Source organism: Periophthalmus magnuspinnatus, chromosome 7 (genome assembly GCF_009829125.3).
Source record: "Periophthalmus magnuspinnatus isolate fPerMag1 chromosome 7, fPerMag1.2.pri, whole genome shotgun sequence".
Taxonomy (NCBI): Eukaryota; Metazoa; Chordata; class Actinopteri; order Gobiiformes; family Gobiidae; genus Periophthalmus; species Periophthalmus magnuspinnatus.
The window spans coordinates 28,784,884-28,804,095 of NC_047132.1; the positions used below are offsets into that span (position 1 = coordinate 28,784,884).

Here is a 19,212-nt window from a genome sequence, read left to right on the forward strand (position 1 = left end):
AAATAGTGATTATGTATGTTCAGAAAATTAATATCGATTCTTGCAATTTGATTTGTTTTCGTCTGTTCCAATGGACACAATCCGCAAATGTTCTGAAGTATCGTCATTTTATCCATAAGCAACAACCCTGAAGTTTAAATGTGTGCTAGCATGTTCTGAAATGTGAGTCTTGTATTAGTTTGTCACTTCACAGGCCTTTTGTCAATTCTCCTGGATGTTTCAAATGTCAACTTTGGACAGAATCATTAAAACATAAATTGCAAATCCACTTACAGAAAAATTTGGTGTTTTTACTACTTTTGAATAGTGCATTTTGTTTATTTTTTCATTATGTTTCTAACTACATCCCAAAACACACAATTGTATTTTCACTCCAAATACTAACATAATTTTAAGATAAAAAATGGTAAATGCTCATACACTGCCTGGCCAAAAAAAAAAAAATTAAAAAAAAAAAGACGTCACCTGGATTTAACTAAGCAAACAGGTTGTGGTCGCTGCAGTTGGTCCAGTCTAGGTTCAGCAGAATGAGGTCAGGTGACACCTGAATATACTGAATGACCAGGTTATTCCATCAGTGGATTTTTTCTTCCCTGATGACACGGGCATATTCCAAGACGACAATGCCGGGATTCATCGGGCTCAAATAGTGACAGAGTGGATCAGGAGCATGAGACGTCATTTTCACACATGGATTGTCCACCACAGAGTCCAGACCTTAACCCCATTGAGAATCTTTGGGATGTGCTGGAGAAGCTTTGTGCAGCGTCAGACTCTACCACACATGTGTCAAACTCAAGGCCCGGGGACCAAATGCGGCCCGCCACATCATTTTATGTGGCCCGCAAGAAGATAAATTAAAAGGCATGACTGTCATTTTAAAATAAGTCTATACTGCTTTAATGTGTGCACTGACAATAAACTAATGAGATTTTCCCAGCAAGTGAGAGAAATGAAGTGAGAAATATTTGCAAATAATCATCACAAAATGTTCATGAAGAAGAAAAGGAAGGAAGAAAAGTGAATACAAGTTTGTGCTTTGAGGAGAAAAACCTGTATGTTTTTTGTGTTATGAGGCGGGGTCGGTACAGTCTACGTCGACATTCGGTTACATTTAGTGACATTTACACTGACGCACAGTCACATCTGGCCCTTGATGGTGGCCATTTTGCTGATGTGGCCCTCAGTGAAAATGAGTTTGACGCCCCTGCTCTACCAGCATCAATGCAACATCTTGGTGGAAAATTAATGCGACACTGGATGGAAATAAATCTTGTGACGTTGCAGAAGCGAAATCGAAACAATGCCTTTTTTGTTGGTGGCGATGTTTTTTTGGCCAGGCAGTGTATTCAAAGGCTGAAATCTGTCCTTTTGAATCTTTATTTTCAATATTAGTCTCAATTATCAGAGTAAAAATGCTCTGAGAACCCAACACTTACACAAAAGCCAATCGTGTAACTGCAATAACAGACCTACCCACTTCACTTCACATCACACTTGCATTAAAATCTTTGTATAAATGATATTTCTGTTTGTCACATAATCCCCGTTGCTTCTATCTAAGCCCGTGTAGCAACAATATTTAGTGCCATCTCGTCTGATTTTGGCAGCGCACTCACTGAACACTCGTCACACGGCTGACTACATCCCTGCTTATTGTTGGATTCCAGCCTCCTTTTAATGTTTAATGCTCGGTGATGTGCTGTGGAGCTGGGAGTGGACTGTTTAGTTACCTGTCTGGGCGCACTCATGCAGTATGCAAAGCTCTAGAGACACACACCATTGTCGAGAGCCACACTACACTAAACAGAACAAAATACTACAACGTTCCCTCTGTGCTGTAGCCGGTGTTGTGGAGCTTAACGCCGGAGAGTCCAGTTTTGATCAATGTGCCTCAAATTGACACTGTGCAAATGCATTAAATGTCATGGGGGGTGAGGGATGATTTGGTTGTCAGGATTTGAAAAGGTTGGATCCATATCTCTATCTGGTGAGGCTAGAAAGCACTGTTATGCTTAGAGTGTTGGCAAATGGCAAAAATAAGCACCACTTTCAAAGGCCCAAGTGTCTCCAATATGGCGCCGTTAAGTATGTGGCGTGGTTTCACATACAGTTTTGTCATGCTAAGTTGGACAAATGATGCTCTTGTAATTGTGGCTCGACACACAGATGTTTAACACAGGACTCTACGGTTTCAACATAAAATAAACTGTAAGAACGAATTCAAAACTCTATCACAATCGAAGCCTCAGTTCGATGTGGGCAGATAATTGAAATATTGATAATATTGTTAATTTAGATTTGAAGATTAAATAAATCGAGAAAAAAAAAGTTCATGTTTGTTAAGAGCACCCAGACTCTTTTCTTTTAGTCCTGGTTCAATCCTGATTCAAATTTGATTTAGTCCTGGTTTAGTCCTGGTTTAGTCCTGGTTCACTCCTGGTTTAGTCCTGGTTCAGCCCTGGTTTAGTCTTGGTTTAGTCCTGGTTTAGTCCTGGTTTAGTCCTGGTTTAGTCCTGTTTTAGTCCTGGTCCAATCCTGATTCAAATTTGGTTTAGTCCTGGTTTAGTTCTGGTTCATTCCTGGTTTAGTCCTGGTTCAGCCTTGGTTTAGTCCTGGTATAGTCCTGGTTTAGTCCTGGTCCAATCCTGGTTCAAACTTGGTTTAGTCCTGCTTTAGTCCTGGTTTAGTCCTCGTTTACTCCTGCTTTAGTCCTGGTTTAGTCCTGGTTTACTCCTGGTTTAGTCCTGGTTTAGTCTTGGTTTACTCCTGCTTTAGTCCTGCTTTTTGTCCTAGTTTAGTCCTGGTTTAGTCCTGGTTTAGTCCTCCTCATGTGAGATGGCTCATGTGGCTCATGTGGCTCATGTGGCTCATGTGGCTCATGTGGCTCATGTGGCTCATGTGGGAGATGTTCTTTGGTGCTTTAAAGTCTCTGAGCCACAGGAGCTAGAGCCTTGAGTTCTGGTGCGTCCTTAGACTTATACAGTCATGTGATCTTGTATTAAATGTTCCTGTATCAAAGTTCAACAAGCGAGTGAGATATTCTGCAAAGGAGGATATAAAGTGATATTTGTGCAGCTTTATAGGTAATTTTCCAGTCCTTTGACATTCGTCTGATAGTTAAACCTCAGCAAATACATTCAAACTCATATGGCACATTTTGTTGGGTTGACAAAATGTTGTGCTTCTGGGCGGCTCCTTATATTGAGATAAATATCTACACTTATTTTTGTCAATACTTCCCACCCGTAGCCTCAATAAAAACTCTTTTAATTAAGGAGATATGATTGTGGCGCATTTCATTTCAATATAATCTCACTGTTGATAGTTCAAACATCAGCACTGCCACTGCTTTTGTGTCCTTAGGCAAAACACTGCACCCGCCAAGCGCTATGTAAATCAATATCATTATTATAACATTATGCTTTTTATGAATATATGGCGCCACTATTAAACAAGGTCAGTGGAATATATTTGGCTTCCATCGACAGAAACAAACTCGCCGAGTGTGACTCCGACTGTGCATTATTTACACTTCCTGATCACGGCAGCTGTCACAGTGTCTCGTTCCCGGGATCGAAGCGCGTCCAATGTGAAGGCGCGACGTTCGATCGGAAAACCAGGAACTGTGGCCAATGCTGCGGGTCTGATCACCAGCACAAGAGCTCTGACAAGATGACAGAGGAGCCAAATTTAGATCAAAGGGTTTTGTCACCCCGGGCAACCAGTTACAATGTGGAACCTCCCATTAACCTCACGCCTATGACGGGACAGTGGGGCACGTACCACTCCTGATGCCGGATGGGCTTCTTCTCAGGATCGGTGCATGATTTGTGTGACACCAGCTCCATCATAATTACTCAATTAAAATGCAAGAATCTATGCATTATATATGAGCAGGTGGAATCGAGTCACATGTTTGCACAATTCTATTAATTCCTTTGTTTTTTATACTAAAGCTATAGGCGTTTATGCTCTGTGGTTAACTAAATAAAGGTTATAGCTGAATACGTTATATTATTTTACTGGAGAAACAAAAAAGGAGAGAAAACATGTGCGTGTGTGTGATTGCATTGCATAAAAGTTTGGGACGAAGCTCAAAACGATCGAGGTATCCAATTGATTTAAGAGAATAAATCATAATTTATACATCGTTTAAACAATGAATCAAATTTACAATTAAATCAGATCATTATCCATTGAAATAAAATGTATTTGAAAAAGCAGCTAATAAAATTCGGCGTGTTCGGTGTGTGCCACGTGTCAGAACAAATCGTTTTTATTTTTCGTTTTTTTATTTTTTATTTATTTATTCATTTATTTATTTCAGGGACAATGCACATTAATAAACAGTTGCATGTATTACTTGAATTTCACCCAGTTATTTCCTTCCTCACATCAGACGTTACTTCCAATCTGAAATATATTAAATCGTGCGTCTTGTACCTCTTATACTTTACGTGGGAGGCTGGAGCCCGTCCCAGTTGTTGCGGGTCAGATCCGGGGTGCGTGTTGGACAACTGCCAGTTAAACCAGAGACATGCTCAAAAATCAACCATTTCGATGCTTATTTATTAACAAGGGATCGCTCAAATGCACAAGTTCAACGACGCGCACATCGTTCAAAAATGAGTTTAATTGGGAAGGAAAACACTTTATAGTTTCAGTAATAAAGCAGAATAAATCGTGTCTGAAATGTGAAGTCTAATTACACAGACTAATTGAATTTGGAAGATGTACGTATAGACACTACCTGGACCAAATATAGTTTTTAAGATTAGTTTTAAACATAAAAGTGGTATTTCCGCTCTGACTTTTCCAATAGGTCCATATTTAACCCGGCCCACCCCGCTGCAGACATTAAAAAGTCTGAAATTGAAGATTAAGTAGAAATCAACTGACCAGGAGCTGCATTAGTTCCCAGATGAAATGAGGCTCCGCTTTGTTTATTGCAGCTTCGTCAGCGAGGCACATTTTGTTTTTTGGCAGTGAGGAGCAGAACTCGGAGGGAGTGTTTGCAAGTTTCCTCCGCACATGCACAACAATGAAATTTTAATGTAAAGACAACAACATGAATAATGGAGGCTCGTTTGACTATGATACTGATGCAGGTGTTGTACTTTTCCAGTTGTAGGCGTACGGGGCAGAGGGGGAGGAACGACGTGTTTGAAAGGGATTTTTAAAGAGTTACAGTTTTTTTTGTGCTTCTATTTCATTTGATTTAAAGAGTCTAGAAACAAATGTCACTTGTGCACTCGTGAAATATTAATTTTCTGAGCGACTATGAGTATTTTTACATTATAAAACATATAAAAACAAGCGAAAATAGACGCACAGTCCATCTCCAGCTGCCTTTTATCTCAAATGTGTGTTATGTTTTAATTAAGAAATGCCGTGTACAAACTAATAATAATGATTCAACTTTGGTTTTCCGAGTTGCAGATTAATAATGCGACTCTTGACATAAACATCATTCACATCAGATCCACTAAGTCACAGGTTGGTGGTGCGATTCCAGCTCTCACACATGAATGCTGTCGTTGTGTCCTTGGGCAAGACACTTAACGCAACTGCCTGGCCAAAAAAAAAAAGGTCACACACTCTAATATTTGGTTGTTCCGCCCTTAGCTTTGATTTCGCTGTGGCATTGTTTCGATTTCGCTTCTGCAATGTCACAAGATTTATTTCCATCCAGTGTCGCATTAATTTCTCACCAAGATGTTGCATTGATGCTGGTCGAGTCTGACGCTGCACAAAGCTTCTCCAGCACATCCCAAAGATTCTCAATGGGGTTAAGGTCTGGACTCTGTGGTGGACAATCCATGTGTGAAAATGACGTCTCATGCTCCTGATCCACTCTTTCATAATTTGAGCCTGATGAATCCTGGCATTGTCATCTTGGAATATGCCCGTGTCATCAGGGAAGAAAAAATCCACTGATGGAATAACCTGGTCATTCAGTATATTCAGGTGTCAGCTGACCTCATTCTGCTGAACCTAGACCAGACCAACTGCAGCAACACCAACATATTTGCTTAGTTAAATCCAGGTGGCGACTTTTTATTTCATGACCATTTACCCTTTTTGATCTTAAAGTTATGTTAGTATTTGGAGTTAAAATACAATTGTGTGTTTTTTTATTTATTTAGGATGTAGTTAACAACATAACAAAAAAACTAAACAAAACGCACTATTCGAAAGATTTTAGTAAAAATATAAAATTTTTCTGTAAGTTGATTTGCAATTTATGTTTGAATGATTCTGTTCAACGCCGACATTTGAAACTTACCCAGGAGAAATGACAAAAGGCCTGTGAACTGACAAACTAATACAAGAATCACATTTCAGAACATGCTAGCACACATTTAAACTTCAGGGTTAGTGGTTTTTAAGCCGAAAACGATAGAAATTTTGTTGCTTGTGGATAAAATGATGGTACTTAAATCCAGGTGGCGACTTTTTTTTTTTTTTGGCCACATAGTGTAGTTTTAGAATGATCTGGATTAATACACAAGAAACTACTATCATTTTGCATTAAAAGTTACATTCTATTGCCTTATTTCCATTGTATTATTGAAACTGGGACTTTGCTTCGTATCAAAACCAAGTCTGAAATTTCACTTTCATGGTCACATTTATATAGAGAACTTTTCAACCTTCAAGACGCGCAAAGTGTTTTACAGCAAGTCACCACTCACTCGTGGGTTAAACGTGTTCCTCAAGGACACAACGGCAGCATTCATCTGTGGGAACTGCGCCGCCGACTTGTGCGTTAGTGAATCTGACCGCTCAACCAATGATGTTTATGTCGAGAGCGGGATTCGAACCTCCACGCTTCTGAGCCGAGGGCGTAGAATGGTATTTTTAGATAGCGCTTGGCTAAACCCTCAATCGGACACTAGCTATTGCTGCGCCGAGACTGACAAACTAGGAAATGGCTGCCAATCTACGCCAACGGACTCTCGGACCAACAACCAACTCACTAACAAATCACAAAAACACAATTTCTACTGGCTGAAGGTGGTTTCTGAACCGTTTTGCAGCCACTCTGACAACCTGAGCCACTGTCAGCCACCACATCTGACCTTCTCCTCCTATAAAGACAAACTGCAAGTAGAAATTACGCCTCCAACATGCACAACCCGTCCACCGGTTTGGCCTGTAACTCCAGCGACGTTCACGAGCTCCACACAAACAAAACTGGAGACAGCAGAAGAAGAAGAGTGATTGCTTGGGTGGCACTGCATGTCTAAGAACAGGTCTGTAATCCACCCATGTGATTGCTAATTGTCATTACCACCACTCTACTAGTCAGGACAGCCAATCTAATTAATTTTCTAATCTACTGTACACAATGAATGATTGTGCCGCGTGGAGAGAGGCGGAACAAACACCACGCGAATCGAACTAGCTCAGAATGCAAATCAAAACACACACAACCAATCTGAACCCTGACTGTTTAATTGCAGTGGCAGTAATTAATAAATACTGCATGGAGGATACTTGCAGAAATATCCCAACAGAAATGAAGCAAAGTTATACTAAGTTTGTTTCGCTTCTGTCGGGATATTTATGTTGGTAATGTACGTTGCAATGATGCGTAGGGCGGTGCCAAAAATCGAAAAAGCAACAGATCACAGTCGAAACTTTGGTCGATCTCGGTGATAAGATAAGTACAGTTTAATCGATGGATCTACAGTCGAGTTTTTACTTAAATCTGCACAATCTGAAGTCTTAAGTCCAGTCCCCTCTGTCTCTGTTTGCGCGATGCCGTCAGACCACGCCCCTCTCCCCTCCCGTCTCTCCGATCCAGCGTCATCTCCTCACCTTTTCTCCTCTTCCCCTCCTCTGCTACTTCTCATCATTATAATCAAAGTAACAGAAATTAAACAACCATTTTATCACCATTTATGAGTGAAACTCAGGGCCTAATTTAGCTCACGGACATCGCACCTGTTTCTGCCGCCAGCGATAACTTTTAGGTTTAATATATTATACAAACTCGCTCCAAACTTTAAATGTGTTTGGATTTATCGGTCCTATGAACACAATTAGAAGTGTAGTGATCCTGACACTCTGCTCTTTATGTCTGAAGTCCAACTGTTTGTGTTTTCAATAAAATGGAAGAAGATCGAATCAAAAATCGAGATGGATCAGTCTGGGGAAGAAATCGTGATTCCTTTTTTTTTTCTTATTGCTGTTATGACATTCTTTGCCCTAAATATTCACTTGTATTGATATGTATTGACTTTTATCTGTTTGACCTACTTCCTAAATCCTCATGTGTATTGATATGTAATAGTTTATATGTCTTTGACCTAATTTTCGTGATACTATTTGTTGTTACGCACAGGCATATCTCTTATTTGTTAGCGTAAAAGACGATGTGTCCAGCAGCTTGAAGTCACTTGGACTAGACCAGGGGCGTCAAACTCATTTTCATCAAGGGCCACAACAGCAAAATGGCTGCTATGAAGGGCCAGAAGTGACTGTGCGGCAGTGTAAATATCACTAAATGTAACCGAATGTCGACGTAGACTGTACTAACTCCGCCTCATAACACAAAAAACATACAGTTCTTCCTCCTCAAAGCACAAACTTGTAGTCACCTTCACTTTTCTTCCTTCCAACTTCCTTCCTTGCCAACAATTTTCCTCTTCATGAACATTTTGTGATGATTATTTGCAAATATTTCTCACTTCATTTCTCTCACTTGCTGGGAAAATCTCATTAGTTTATTGTCAGTGCACACATTAAAGCAGTATAGACTTATTTTAAAATGACAGTCATGCCTTTTAATTTATCTTCTCGTGGGCCACATAAAATGACGTGGCGGGCCGCATTTGGCACCCGGGCCTTGAGTTTGACACATGTGGACTAGACTAAGACTAAGATTATTTTGATGGTATAAATACACTGGAGGCTGAGGGCGAGACGACACTATTAGAGACAACAGCTCTTTGACGATTGTGCACAATTGATTCAATAAAACTGACTTTCTGATTCAAGACAACTTCTCTACTGTTTTGATAATAATACACCATCAATACAATCAGATATTTATGCATTTTGAGAATTTTTAGTAGAGATTATGAAGCCTTTATATGGTAAAAAACAAACATTAATTAAGTTATAAAAAATCTGTGGTTAGACTTCATGTTTACAGACGACATACTGACGACTTTTGTGTTTTCAATTGTCACTTTGTCACTTTAAAACCCACAGACATAAAGCCAAATGCCAGTTGTCTTGCTGTGTCTCTTAAATCTCAAAAACAAACATATATTCACATTATTATATAAGACTAGCTGAAATTTTGGACTCTTCTGCCAAGTCCTCCGTTTGCTTCATCCTTCCGTGACGACCGCACGAAAAAGACAACCCCTCCTCCAAACTGACAATAGATAAGTACGCCTGACATCTAAACTGCCCCCCGTGATTTGACAGCCTCCAAAAATAAATAAAAAAACATGCAACAAGCCTGTACACACTCCAATTACATGCCAGTTTAAAAGACCCAGGGAGCCTAAGAGCAGACACATTAATTTTTCTACTGAAAGGGTGCATTTTCTTGTTTGTCATAAAAGCGATACATCAATTTCTTTGGCATTACCTCAAAGAGACACATCGCGCTCGCTATTCTTGCATTTTATGAAAGAGGAACCTTAAAACACCGCGCGGGCTGCATGTAATTAGCCCGAACGACGAGGGGGTTTTCTTACCTTTCACAATCAATACGGCCACGGCTGAGAGGCTCTCCACATCAGTGTCCACCACGCAGATATATTTGCCCGCGTGGTAAAGCTGAATGTTCCTAATCATCAGATCTCCTGCTGTTCTCTGCCAAAAAAAAAAGAGAAAGAAAATATTATGTAGCCTGAAAGATAACAGACCCGGTGACAGCAAATTAAAGTATGAAGTGAGGCATATCTGATAATGGACAAACATGAAATCGTGGGCTCGTGATGATTGTACAAAGGAACGAACAAAACCAGATATTTTCAACACAACAAACATAATGTGAGTATTTCTGAGTCAGATGTCCAGGACTAAAAAGGATCAAGGCAAGAAAAAAATTGCGAATTGATTTTTACGTCAAAAGTGTTTTACTTCGCAGGGCGAAGAGGGAGACAGCGCCAGCTTGGTTTAATTATGGAAATTAATTCCTTGAAGCAGCAGAAGTTAAGTTGATAATCTCTGCGGACTGGGGACATTTTATTCACGGAGGAAATAAGGGGATGAGGGATCACATGCGGACAAGACCAGATTTGAAGAGCAAAATGTCACAACCGCTGACAGACAGTAAGATTCAAAAACCTCACAAATAAGTAAGAATAAATAAATATCAAATAACACCGTTTTTGGTTCTCCTCGGGTACATCTGTCAAAAAACTGATTTGTTAAAGAAGATTTTCTGACAAATTATTATCACATGGTCCCATAAGACATGAAGATTGACAGATGTGATTGACAGCTCATTCTCCTGCGCCTGGTGTCATAGCTATCGCTTCATTATTACATTGAAGACAAGAGCACTGACTCCGCTCTACGTGCAGGGTGTTAGCCAAGACATAAACCTACATTTCTCACTTAAAACAACAAGTTTAGTCGTCTAGTTTATGGGAAATGCAAAATAACATACAATGCATTCACAACTACTGTACGCTGCACGGCCATTGCTTTTCTGGCAGCCTCATTTTCAGAGTTACCGCAGCGAACCGCACTCCCAGGGATTTGGCAGCCACATCCAACCACAAGCTGTAATGTGGGTGAAGTGTCTTGCCCAAGGACACATCAGCAGAGCGTGCACGGGCGGCGTTCCGAACCCTCAGGAACGACGATACTTTTGATACAGAATATATTTGCACAATAATTTTCACTTTCTAAAGAATAGCAGTGGCAGCAATTCCACACAGCGCTGCTAGCATAAGACGCAACACATGCTTAATGCAACCTGAACTTTTTCAAATATGTAAAAACCTTCTGTCTACATAAAACCAGCCAGCTTCTAACACCAATTCCAAGTTCATATGTTTAGAGTCTCAGCCCCACAGCCCATTATTCCCGCTGTATATGGCCCATCATATCTTTTGTGAGTGAGGAGGAAGCCCATAAAAGCAGGAGAATAGGTAATCTCGGAGGTGTGAGGGTGCAGTGGAGGTGTTCTGTCATTCTGAAGTAGACTCAGTCATGCTTTCACTCCCTATAAAATAAAAAGACACCTCAAATGATGTGCATCCTCGTCCTGTTATGAGCCCGGGAGCAGCAGACGGTGTCAAAGTGGGACTTCAAAATAATTCAGGACCAGTCAAACGATTACCACAGCGGAATGAGTGTCAGTAACTCACAAACAGATGAAGACCTGTCAAAATGACTAATGCGTTACCTGCAGCAAAGGTTGTCAAGTGCAGGTACAGGATTTAGGGGCTTAGGATTTTTAGTGACTATTTATAAAAGCAACACTGAAAACAATATAACTCAACAATATAATACAATTTGACATTTGTTGATGTGGTCTACCTGTATTTCTACACTGAATCACTGGATATTCGACGCTTTTATAGGGATATTTCAGCTAGAGTACCCGCCGTAACCACGCAGACAGCTTTTCCATCCTTTAGATAAGTGTTTTTCAACCGTTTTTAAGTCACAGCGCTTTTTAGGTTGAAAATATTCTGCGGCGCACCATTTATGAAAAATATGACCACATCACACACCGTCACATATACGGTAGGAAATACTGTCCGTGCTACTGCGACGGGTACACAGACAGTTTGAAGACGTGGACTAAGTGAGTGTGACGTCATCCATAATGTTCAGCTTCAGTCAAATGAAGCTTATTGAGGCGAGAGGTTATAGGGGTCATGTGGGGAAGCTGGTATTCCAATTCCAATCAAAGTTTATTTCAATCATCATGGTAAAGCGTGAAAAAATAATACATATTTACAAAAAATAACTGTGCTCAACATAAGCAAAAAGCAACAGAACGTAGGAAACTGAGGAAACACCCCACATGTACCTGGTTACACTGACTTGCCCTGCTTATTTACCCTCTCAACCCAGAAGCTCCTCCCCCAGGTAAACACCATTTACTTCTCAGGTACAACTTTAGCAGGATCTCATCATACACTGTGGACTTATGAGGCCCTTTAACTCAAAAAACAGATTAAAATGAAACTATAAACACTTAAATATTACAAAATACAAAAAGACATTGAAACAAAAAGAAAAAAAACTTAACACAGTTCTCCCCTCCACATGGTCCGGCCCACGACCACACCCAAGGCTTTAAAAATGTCCGACATAGACCACGCCCCCTCTTTGTCTGGACCATGTGGAGAGTCAGGTAAAGAGTAAAATGCATGTGTTAAACTGACTAAATATAACCAAATAAAATATCTTTAAAGTAACAGGTGTGTGTGGTGATTAAATTAAAATTAAAAGGTAAACTAACTGAAAAACTAAACAAAACAAACCCAGGATAGTTCTGTTTAGTTGTATATTGCAAAATTATTGAAAATGACCAAATGTGTGAATAAACAAAATTTAAGGTGATATTAAAACAGAGAAAGTATGAGTATCATAGCAACCAAAGAGCCAATCCAGAGTGAGACTGTTGATGGTTTATCAGGGAGTGAGTGCTTAGCAACACTGTCAATCAAACCTGTTGCTAACGCTAGCGGGGCAACCTTGGGGAAAGAAGGCGTGTGATTTGTCTGTTATTAATGTTCATATCTTAATTTATGAACATAATAGCGAAATAAAAACCCCAGGATCATGTAGAGCGGGTTAATACGAACATTTTAAGACCAAAACGACGATTCTGACAGCAGCAGTTACAGAGACAGGGGCGACAGTTTTTCAATAGAAAGTGAATTGCAGCCAGAGAAGTCGATGCTCACTTTGTATTTGGAGCGCGGCGGCTAGCAGGTTGGCTATGTCCATTTATATACAGTCTATGGTCTGGTACCTAAAAATAAATTTGGTTACGGTGATAGTTTTACTTGTTTTGGTTCATAAATTTGCTCAGGAGGATATTTCCAAATAGTAAATTATTCTATAAAATACATGTGTAATAATTTGCTAACTGAAATTGGAAATACTTATAAGGCAAACCTGGCAAAAGCACAAGGCACAGTATTATTCCCAGTACACGGGTCGATAATCAAGGCTTTATATCTTTGAACAGGGACCTATATAACACTTTTAGAGCATTTTAGACAGTACTTGAGAGAGAAAAGCGAAACACAGACTGTGCCGTTTCATTTATTTCTGGAGTGTATTTTGACATAACAGGCAGCATGTTTTCATTCACCGGAGCACAATAGACAAGCTTTGAGTGGATGAGTGATTTAATAGGATCATTTTTTACAAAGAATCTCACATCCCCGGAGCCTATTATTCCTCCAGGAGCACTTTTAAAAGATGGTATCACACCAAATGTTGGCTGTAAATCTCGAGATGTCAAGCGGCAATCTGTCCCTTTAAATCAAAGCCAAAGCGATGAAGCGGCCAGAGAGGTGGCAACTGCCCATTTGCACATTTGTGATAGATATATAGAAAGAACTGAAGAGGTCACTCACCCCGCCCACCAGCTCAAAATGGCCGTCGTCCTTGGCTATGAGCTGTCCGTTAAAGGCCCAGGAGAAGGAGATGTCCAGCACAGGGTCGCTGGACACCTGGCATGGCAGCACGATGCTCTCGCCCACAATGATCTCCATGTCTGACGGGCCCTGCGTGATACGAGTCGGATCTGCGGGGAGGGAAGGAGGGAGGGAGGGAGTGAAACGAACGAGTAGTAAGTGGAACCAAATGTTTTAACTCTACTCCTAAAAAAGCAAAAACGTTTAACACAAATTGGTACTATTTGCGACTTGTATTTTATAATTGCATGTGTTTGGGAGATTACTCTAGTCTTGAGTAAATGGGAATAAACAATGCGCTATTAAAGAACTGAAGATATTTTCGTAAATTAGTACTTTGTTGCATTTTTCTTATGTTGTTATTCTTTGAAAGACAACATCCCGACGTTAATGAAGTCCTTGGTGTATGTGTTCATAAATAGAAGAGCTGCTGTTGTCTATAAAAGATGAAACTTATAAAAGTATAACGAGATGATAATTCTCAAGTAAAAGTGGCGATATAAAGATAAAGAATGTTGTGTAAACATTTATTCTAAAAGGCGCGCATTAATCAAGGGAATTCTTCGTTTTCTCCGCACGACAGACTTCAGAATCTCCTGGTTACACTACGGTAAAGTATCTCGCCATTTTCAACTTTGGATAATGAATATTTACAACTCGAACCTGACCATGGGTGAAGAAGGGCCATCTCCCCTGCACAGCCTAATGCTACACCCATAAAATAAGCCATTCCCAATCTCCCACTGAACATGATGAACAGTGTTAAAATAAAGTCTACCAGGGAACACTGCAAATCACTGGCAGCACCGCAGTGTATTCTCTATATAAAACCCTGTCTCATAAAAGTCTTACTTAAATAATATGATAATGTGCAGCTGCTAAAATGGCCTAATACTTCAGGCTGACACAGCTCGAATAATCCCGATAGCAATTACAATGCGCAGCGGATCTGATAAAGCTTCATGTAATGGGGCCTGCGTGCGAGACAAAAAACCCGGAGCTTTACATCTGCAAAAGGGAATCATTTAGCCAAGTCTCTGTGCTTCAAAAGTCTGGCATAATGAACCTACACGAAAAGGTACAAAGCAAGAAACGCACGCTAAACTAAGTATCCGAAATGGACTATGAACAAGCAAAAAAAGCCCCAAAACGCTCGTAATCAAAAACGTAGGTGACCCTTTTGCGTTACTTTGAAAATAAGCTCGTAATTAGTACAAAAGTAGTAGCGCTAAGTAGTTTCCGCGTGCCCCGTGCCAATCAGGAGTCAATGGCTGAGGGCGGAAGAGCGTTTTCGATAATGTTGACGCACCTCCGCGGCTAACACTAGCACGGAAAAAAGGAATCATTTAGCCAAGTCTCTGTGCTTCAAAAGTCTTGCATAATGAACCTACACGGAAAGGTACAAAGCAAGAAACGCACGCTTAACTAAGTACCCAAAATGGACTACGAACGAATAAAAAAGACACGGAAAGAGCACGGATTGAGCCCCAAAACGCTCGTAATCAAAAACGTAGGTGACCCTTCTGCGTTACTTTGAAAATAAGCTCGTAATTAGTACAAAAGTAGTAGCGCTAAGTAGTTTCCGCGTGCCCCGTGCCAATCAGGAGTCAATGGCTGAGGGCGGAAGCAAATTTTCGATAATGTTGACGTACCTCCGCGGCTAACACTAGCACGGAAAAAAGGAATCATTTAGCCAAGTCTCTGTGCTTCAAAAGTCTTGCATAATGAACCTACACGAAAAGGTACAAAGCAAGAAAAGCACGCTAAACTAAGCACCCGAAATGGACTATGAACGAGCAAAAAAAGACGCGGAAAGAGCACGGATTGAGCCCCAAAACGCTCGTAATCAAAAACGTAGGTGACCCTTCTGCGTTACTTTGAAAATAAGCTCGTAATTAGTACAAAAGTAGTAGCGCTAGGTAGTTTTCACGTGCCCCGTGCCAATCAGGAGTCAATGGCTGAGAGCGGAAGAGCATTTTCGATAATGTTGACGTACCTCCGCGGCTAACGCTAACATCGCTTTGACTCGTCGGGGCTAAATTAGCGGTTTCAGCTACGCAAACGACAAGCGTGATCAAGTGCTGTGTTCAAACTAAGTGCTTTATTGCAGTCACAGCGAAAACGTAATTTGACCAAAGTCGATAAAATTAAGAGCGAAGTTAAACCCCAGCACAGCATCCTCTGCCGTTCAAAATAGAAAGAAGAAATTAATCCCACATGTTTTGAAGGCTGCTACTTAATTATGCTAAGGTTCTTTGTTTATCGCCTAAGAGGACAGTCTTTTCCAATGTTTTGACAGTCTCCTTAGAGCATGTGTTTGTTTATGCTCGCTACCCACCGGTTATTGACTCGCGTCCTTTGCGGTCAGAGGCACCCATTTGTGATAATCTTTACTGTGCAATAAATTGTGCTTACTAAGTGGCGAGCACAACACTTTTCAGGCTACTTAATAGAGCAAACTCACCGGTAACAAGCAGGCGCCCCGTGGTACTAGACATGCCAAATCTATTCCTGGCAAAGCACGTATAGCTGCCCGCGTCCGACTTGCTCACGTTGGCCAGTCTTAATGTGCCGTCGGGGGACAATCGGATCCTGCAGAGGCGGACAGCGCTGTCAGAGGGGCTTCACAATCAACAACTTTACATCTCAGCTTGTCAGTGATGTTGTAATGTTGGGGACAGTTGTGGGTATTTGGTTGGTTTTTCGAGCTTTTTAAGGTGGATGTGGAGTAAATATTTTATAAACAATGGCGAGTTTGTTCAGGTATGACGAGAGCTAAATTAAATATTGCTTTTTTGATTACAATGATGTTAAAATAGCAACAACAACAACAAGTTTAAAACATAATAGATTTTTTTTTTACATTTTGAGTTTTGGTTCTCCATCCAATTATCTGTTCATAAAGAATAAGATAATAGTTTTCAGATTCTCAGACTAAAACTAGTTTGTAATAAACCCTAGAGGGCCCTCGATGCTATGATGTGCCCTCATTATGACCGCTAATGGAATGTGATTGTGTTGCTGTTTTTAATGCTTGTTACAGCTGTTATTTTTTTTATTTTTTTAGCTCTCTCTTTGCTTGAATTAGTGATTTTTTTTTTTTAATGGCTGGAGTAAACGTGAAACTGAGGCATTTATATGGAGAACATGTACTGTTTTTATTTTTCACTTGGATAAAGAAGGCTTGTTAGTCATCCAATCGTTTTTTACGGTAATACTCTTTAATCCTGTGAACACAACTGTGCCTCTGGTTTTGAGATGGTCTGAGTATAAACAGATTTTTAAAGATATAGGAAATCAAACAATAAATATGTTGAAATTAGACATGTATATATATATATATATTAAAAAAATCATTGCAACTGGAACAGCTGAGGTGAATTTTAAACTGGTAACATATGAAAATAATGAGTTGTTACAGGACAAAACAATAGAATGTCAAAAAATGTTAACAAAAAAAAAAAAATTAATTAATAAAATTAAAAAAAGTAAATAGCGGGTCAAATATTTCCTTTTAAAAATTCTACTTTTAAAACTATTACAAAAAACAAACAAACAAAAGAATGCTGGGATCAACTGTTACAATTATTTGGAAATAAATAAATAAAATAAATAAAAATTAAATACATGGGGAATATGAGACTTCAATCCAAAAACTGTTTATTAAAAAGAAAAAGAAAAAAAAAGAAAAATGCAGGGATCAACTATTACTATTAGTTGGAACAAAATAAAAAATAAATAAAATAAATAAAAATGAAATACAGGGGGAGTATGAGACTTCAATCCATAAACTGTTTATTAAAAAAAAAGAAAAACATATTAACATCTTCAGTTCAGTTTGACAGTTATATAGCAGGTTAAACATTTCTTTTTACGATTTGACAGACTTGAAATATCTGTAAAAGTGAATAGTACTTCTGTCAGAAAGGTTAAGGTTAAAGTTAAGGTACACTTTACTGTCCCTGTAGGAAAATCTCCCCTCTGCATTTGACCCATCCTTCAATGCTCCTGGTGTATCTCCTCAGAGGTGGGCTCTCCATCTCTGTGATCTTGTTGCTAGACTCAGGACTATTTTAGCTGGAGGATTTTACTCATGGTGCATGTGTTGGGGGAACCCGAAGTGCCCAGAGGAAACCCTTCCAGATACAGGGAGAGCAAGCAAACTCCACACAGAAAGACCCAACCCGATTGAACCCGGAAACCTTCTCACTGTGAATCGTGCGTTTTTACCCACTCAGCCACGTGCCGACGAAATAAAACGTAGGATAAAATGTATTCTGACTGACCTTTCCTTTTAGCCTGTAGTTGCTTACACTATATTGCAAATCTTTCTCAAAATGCCAAGCAAACAGCTAAGTGCTTTTGAAGTGGAGATAGCGTTTTCACCTGTCGCTGGTGTGAATGGGCAGGTTCCCTTTCTTCCACAGGATACTGGCCATGGGATACGCCTGGGGTTTGCACTCCAATGTTACCGTGGATCCTGCCTTGGCTTTGAGTAAGGCTCTGAGGACGTTCCCTGTGAAGTCCGGAGGAGAGGCTGATGGGGAAAAAAAATAGTAAACCGACTTAAGAAAAGAGCAAAGCGAATCACTCAAGAGCAAAGCATGTGCCAGTTTGATCTTCGGAATAACATCACATTGAGAATTAATGGTTATGGACAGCTCCAAGGTTTGTTAGAGGAACTTAAGACGTGTTAGAACGAACATTGAGGGTGGGTAAAGTAAAAGCATTTCAAAAAGCATTGTGAATGATTTATGACGGAAAAGATTGAGCGCTCTGAATGCCACGACTACCATCCCCGCACATCAAAGACACTCAAGTCCACGATGAAGAACAAATGTTTTTAAAATGCATTTGACCCCGCAAAACCGCCCCCGCGTTGACCCCATTACCCGCTAATCTGTACAACCTTTGCGTCTGACAGTGAGATGACCTTTCAAATCCTGATTGGAGGATCTGACTGACGCGCAGATAAAATGCCGTCCGTACCTAAAACCATGAGTTCGGCCGCGAAGTATATGACTCCGTGCTTGTTTTCGGCCACGCACTGGTACATGCCCGCGTCCGACAGCGTGAGCACCGTTACCGACAGCACGCCGTCCTCAACGTGGATCCTTTCCTGTGAAGAAGAAAACGGGATAAAAGAAAAGCAATTACAAACAAAAGTCTAAAAAGGTGGCTCTTGCTTGGCTCAGCAGGCTTCAGGGCAAAGGAGCAACGAGCAGCGTGTTGGCTTCAAGGCGCTACCACCGGGCGTCGATCAAACAAGGAACACTGGTGCTGTAAATTGGAGAACAAATAAAGTTTTTTCTCAGCACAGCGGTACATTACACAAGACGCGTTCTTTGTTGTTTCGTTGGAGATATTCTCACACTCGGGGCTTGGGTAATAAAATGAGCTGCATATTGTTTAGCTAATCATTTCAGGGCGTGAGTAATGATTGTGCAGGAGGGCAGTTGCTGTAGTTGATAGAGTAATACAAAATCAGCGAGGTACTTCAATGGTTGGCGCGTCTGGCAAATTTCGAAAAAAAATTATACTTAAAAAGGAAAATTATTCTAAAAAACTA

At 40.2% G+C, this 19,212-nt stretch overlaps 1 protein-coding gene across 1 annotated transcript in view; it reads right to left on the bottom strand.

The window, feature by feature from the left end:
* The window catches only part of LOC117373460 (contactin-3-like), a 102,687-nt gene that overhangs the window by 28,755 nt on the left and 54,720 nt on the right, over positions 1–19,212 (bottom strand). The window contains exons 9-13 of the mRNA XM_033969494.2: positions 18,633–18,762; positions 18,030–18,180; positions 16,108–16,235; positions 13,584–13,753; positions 9,723–9,840 (exon numbers count right to left, since the gene is read on the bottom strand). Of these exons, the coding sequence (XP_033825385.1) occupies positions 9,723–9,840; positions 13,584–13,753; positions 16,108–16,235; positions 18,030–18,180; positions 18,633–18,762 (697 nt within the window). The remainder of the gene's footprint in view (positions 1–9,722; positions 9,841–13,583; positions 13,754–16,107; positions 16,236–18,029; positions 18,181–18,632; positions 18,763–19,212) is intronic.